This window comes from Loa loa, assembly GCF_000183805.2.
Source record: "Loa loa unplaced genomic scaffold supercont3.112, whole genome shotgun sequence".
Classification (NCBI taxonomy): domain Eukaryota; kingdom Metazoa; phylum Nematoda; class Chromadorea; order Rhabditida; family Onchocercidae; genus Loa; species Loa loa.
In genome coordinates this window covers 80,363-85,233 of record NW_018108292.1, presented here as the reverse complement: position 1 = coordinate 85,233, position 4,871 = coordinate 80,363, and the positions used below count along the sequence as shown (strand labels likewise).

The following is a 4,871-nucleotide window of genomic DNA, read 5'->3' as shown; positions in this document are numbered from 1 at the left end:
CCTCTCCTCCTCCTCTCTCTCTCTCTCTCTCTCTCGTTTACCTGGGAAAATTAAGCATTGAACAAATGATTGTTGCAAAATTAATTGTTATCAATGCAACAAGCATGCAACAACTTGCAATAATTGATATATAATCCATACTATTAACAAGCAAATATGGTATTATAAGAAGGGCGGTTATTGCAATAGCAATAAATTTGCGCCGTTTGCTAGCTCGTTGATAGAAAAATCGTGGTACCGGAATTGTATGACTGGTGATAATACTTAGCAATAAACTTTTAGCTGCTAAAAAAAAAAAAAAAGAAAAGGTTGAAAAATCGAGAAATTTAAAATAAATGAGCAATTCATTTAATCAATTAAGTAAAATATTAATTACAATTAATTATTTTATATATGCAAAGTATAATTTATCGAATTTTGAGTTAAAAAAAAAAAGAAGAAGAAAGTTAATTGTTAATTTTTACTAATAACTTCTAATTAAATAAATTAAATTTTTCAAAAATTTTTTTTCAACAAATCATCAATTCGAAATGAATAACATAACTTACTGTACATACTCTGAATTGCTGAAGCAATTGACATAAGCATTAAACCGGTAATAAGTACTAATGGATAAGAAATCTGAATGAAATAAAATATGAAAATTGAAATACAAAATTATTTAAATTGGGTCATTAATATTTTTTATAAAATTAAAAAGTTAATTTTTAAAAAAAAGAAATTCAAATAAATTAATATAAACAATAACCGTAAAGATAATTGGAAAACTGGGATAAGTACCGCGACCATATTTATCAAGCAATAAATGTCGCTCTATACCAAATGCTAATGAACATGCTAATATTGTTATTAGCTATAATATATGGAAATTTTTTGTAATGTGAATAATGATATTCTTGTTTTTTTAAATTTTAAACTTTTTGAAATATTGAAAAATGAAATTTTTATTACTTACAAAAAGCATTGTTAATAAACTGCTAAAAATTCCATTAGGAATATTTTTGGTTGGTGATTTTAGCATCGATGAAATATTAATACCACAAACACTACCGGTAAATAATGGTAATAGGAGAAGTGCGCAACCAATAATTGATGCATATTTCATATTAGCCTTAAAAATGATTTTTTAGAAAAAAAAAAAAACGAAGAAAATAATTAAATAATTCATCGAAAATTTCTTCTGCAATTTTCTAGAAAAATTTTAAAAATTCATAAAAATAAAATAAAAAAAATCATTTCTGATATTTGCACATATATATCGATTCAATTTTCTAGAAGAAATCTAGAAATTTTTAGAAATTCATAAAAATAAAAGTAAGAAAAAAATCATTTCTGATATTTACATATATATATATATGTATAATAAGTTTCTGCTTCTTTTTTTTTTCTTCAATAATTTTAATTTTCTTATGATTGAGAAATTCGAGATTAATTAAACATTAATATAAATATATTAGTAGATAATTTTGTGAGAATATTTTCTCCATACGTACTCTGATAAAATACAATATTTTATTTGATTTTTATGTTTTGTTTAATTTAACAATCATTCAAGAAAGAAAAGAAAGATTTAATGAAAGTTGTTTTTTAATAAGAAAAAGATTTAATAATAGTTTATTTTAATAATTTTTTTCAAATATTTTAATATAAATTAAAAAATTTACTAACACTAATAGAGACAGTTTTAAAGAAAGGAAAGATTTAATAAGAGTTAATTGGTACATTTTAATAATTTTTCAAATATTTTAATATAAATTAAAAATTTACTAACAGTAGTAAAGATGCCTTTAAAGAAATGTATATCATAAATAATATTCCGCCAATCAAAATCGTTTACATTGCTAATATCAATGATATGATCATTTAAATTGAATTTAATCACATTCAGATTCCATTTGAATTTTTTCAAATGAAATTTACTGAACTGACAATCGTTGATGTTATCAGAAGTGCAATTGATTGTATAGAACGGATATCTATAGATAAGTAATGTGATATTTCTCGAATAATTGTTAAGCAGGAATGAATTAGAGGTGAGCAAAAGAAAAAAAAAAGAATTAAGCAAAGATTTGAAATAAGAAAAAATGAAATAAATTACGACAAGTTTTTCAGTTTTTTTTTTTAGACTAAAATCTAAAAATAACTTTTTTTTTGATCGATTATCTGATTAATAAGTTTATCGATTATGAATAAATTAACTATTTTGAAAGTTGGAGATTTTTAACTTCTATTTCATCAAAAATCATTCTAATATACCTACTTCATTTATTTTAATTTGTCAATTAAAAATGAAAATTTTATTGCTTGCTAAAATGGCTAGCAATAAAATTTGTCTGATTTCAATTTTAATTTAATTCTTTTTTTTCGCCAAAAACAAGTATTAAATATTAAAAATGAAGCTAAATTGGAATTAAATTAAATACAATGAAAGGAAAATTTGGCAAAATTCATCTGATTTCAAAAAGTGTAGAATGTTGTAGGTATGAAAAATTCGAATGTTATCAAAAATTAGAAAGTTAATGATCGATAGAATTTGTTAATTTACATCTTAGTTTTTTATCATTTTCATGTTTCTTTATCCTAAATCATTCATTAATTATTAATTTTTACTCGTTTCATTTATCATATGATTAATTACTTACTATTTATTCATTATATTATATTGAAAATATTTACATTTGTTAAATTTAAAAAAGAAAAAAGCATTGTTAACTCATGGATGAATTTTTGAAAATTATAAATTTACAATTTTTCGATGATTAAAAATATTTCAATCAATTTTACTCGCAGAAATGTTCCATAGCAGATGGATAAATTGTTCCACTTATTGGTGGTATAGTTGTATAATTTGGTGACAAATACAGTAGCACTGGAACTTGATCATAATAATGATCTTCTGAAAAATTTACATACAAATTAATTTTTGCTCTTTTTTTTTTGAGATAAAAAATTTGACATTTATGATGAAAATATATTTAAATGATAATTTTGGTTGAAATTTTTTCTCTCTGTTGTTTTTTCTCTTTGTTATTTATATATTTAAATGATAAATCAATTTTGGCTAAAATTTTTTCTTTGTATTTTTTTTTTTTTTTGTTTACAATAATATTACATTATATTAAATTTCATTGTTAGGATTTAATTAATTACAGCGTGCAATTCATTCATTTAAGTTTTTGAGTGTAAAATTCAAATATAATATTGTATATAAAATTATGCAAAACTTTTTTGTAAATAAAATTAAAAATAGAATTTAAAACAAATTGATACCATCATAAGATTATATTTTCTAGTAAAAAAAAAAAACATATTCACTTGAAATTAATTCAATAGGTTCATGTATGCATCGTAAATCAATACTTCCTTGAATAATCTTTATACTAGCCGAAATAAAAATTTCAACAAGTAAAATGATGAATACTGTAAAAGGTATCCAACAAATCCCTGGAAAAATACGTGCATTTATGATTGTTAACATTAGATGATTGATAAAATTTCATCCATGCTATTATTTTATAATCTTTTTAATATTTATTTAATTAAAATGAATTGGTACTGTAACTGGTTACATACAGTATACTAGATACCGTAATGCTACCGTATGATCTAACAATTATTTTTGAACAATTACTGCAATATCACTTTAAATAAATAATTTTCTTTGGCTAATAATATATGATATGATTCCTAAAAGTTTTGGAATAGATAAAAATAAAGAGAGATTTAATTGTTATTCTTTTTCATTTCTTTTAACTTTTCAAATTTTCCACCTTTTTTTTTTTTCTTTCTTTCTTTTAAAGAATCTCTTTTAAATCTCGTTTTATTCTCTTTCTTTTAAAAAATTCTCACATTTGGTAATTCGTTTTCCAAAACAATTAAACAAAGTTATAAGAATTAAAAAAGCGATAAGTAAGGTAAGATGCATATAATACGGTTTTTCATATAGCTCTTGTATTGCTTCATAATCCTAAAATAAATATAAAAAGAAAATTTTTTGATTTTTATATTTCTCTCTTAATATTACATTAAATTTCAAAAAAATTTTTTTTTTTTTGAATAAACTTTTACATCCTTGATTGCATGGTAAAATGATGTGATAATTAAAAAATGATAACAATGAATTAATTTAATTATAATAAGTTTAATTAATATTTAATGAATTTAATTAATTGATAGTAATTTAACACAAAGAATCTACGTTTTAAACTTCATTAATTCCTGTAATTTCTTTAAAAATAACAATTCTTTTAAAATTTCATTCAGCTTATGAGATAAAATTTCGGCTTATTTTGTTCACTGCAAACTTTCACAAATTTTAATTCGTAAACAATTTGCTGAAAAGAAATAATTTAAGTAAGTGAAAAATTAATTTAAGAACAATATAAATTATTGTTTAGATGTTAAAGTTGAGAGTAAAATATGCTTAAGCAATTATTCTAATACCTTAATAGTAAAATTTATGTTTGGCATATATTTCTCCCTTTAACCCTCATTAGTAACTATTTAATTAAGCCTTAATTAAGCACCTGTTTTTTATTTATAGACACAAAAAAAATTTTCCTGATACTTTAAAATATGAATTGAAATATATTTGATAATTGAAATTAAGCTTATTTTCTTATTATTTATTTATTTATTTTTTGTCTTCATTTATTTTTTTAAAAATGACATTTTTCAGATGATCGTTGGAAATATTAAGTAATTCTCATTTAACTAACATTTTCAAATGCTAGCTTTATTAAATTTAGCTGCACCGATTTTGGCTTCAAAATATATTGCTGAATTAATTGAGCACATATTGTTAAGCATATTGCAGTAAAAGCCACAATTTTGCTAAGCAAAGCATTACACCAGCTATAATAATAAAATTT

At 21.4% G+C, this 4,871-nt stretch overlaps 1 protein-coding gene across 1 annotated transcript in view; it reads right to left on the bottom strand.

The window, feature by feature from the left end:
- Positions 1-1,105, bottom strand: part of LOAG_17675 (hypothetical protein) — a gene marked incomplete at both ends in the record, with an annotated part of 3,121 nt that extends 2,016 nt beyond the window's left edge. Inside the window, 4 exons of the mRNA XM_020450338.1 lie at positions 115-285; positions 549-621; positions 749-853; positions 956-1,105. Of these exons, the coding sequence (XP_020305997.1) occupies positions 115-285; positions 549-621; positions 749-853; positions 956-1,105 (499 nt within the window). The remainder of the gene's footprint in view (positions 1-114; positions 286-548; positions 622-748; positions 854-955) is intronic.
- Positions 1,106-4,871: the final 3,766 nt, after the last annotated feature.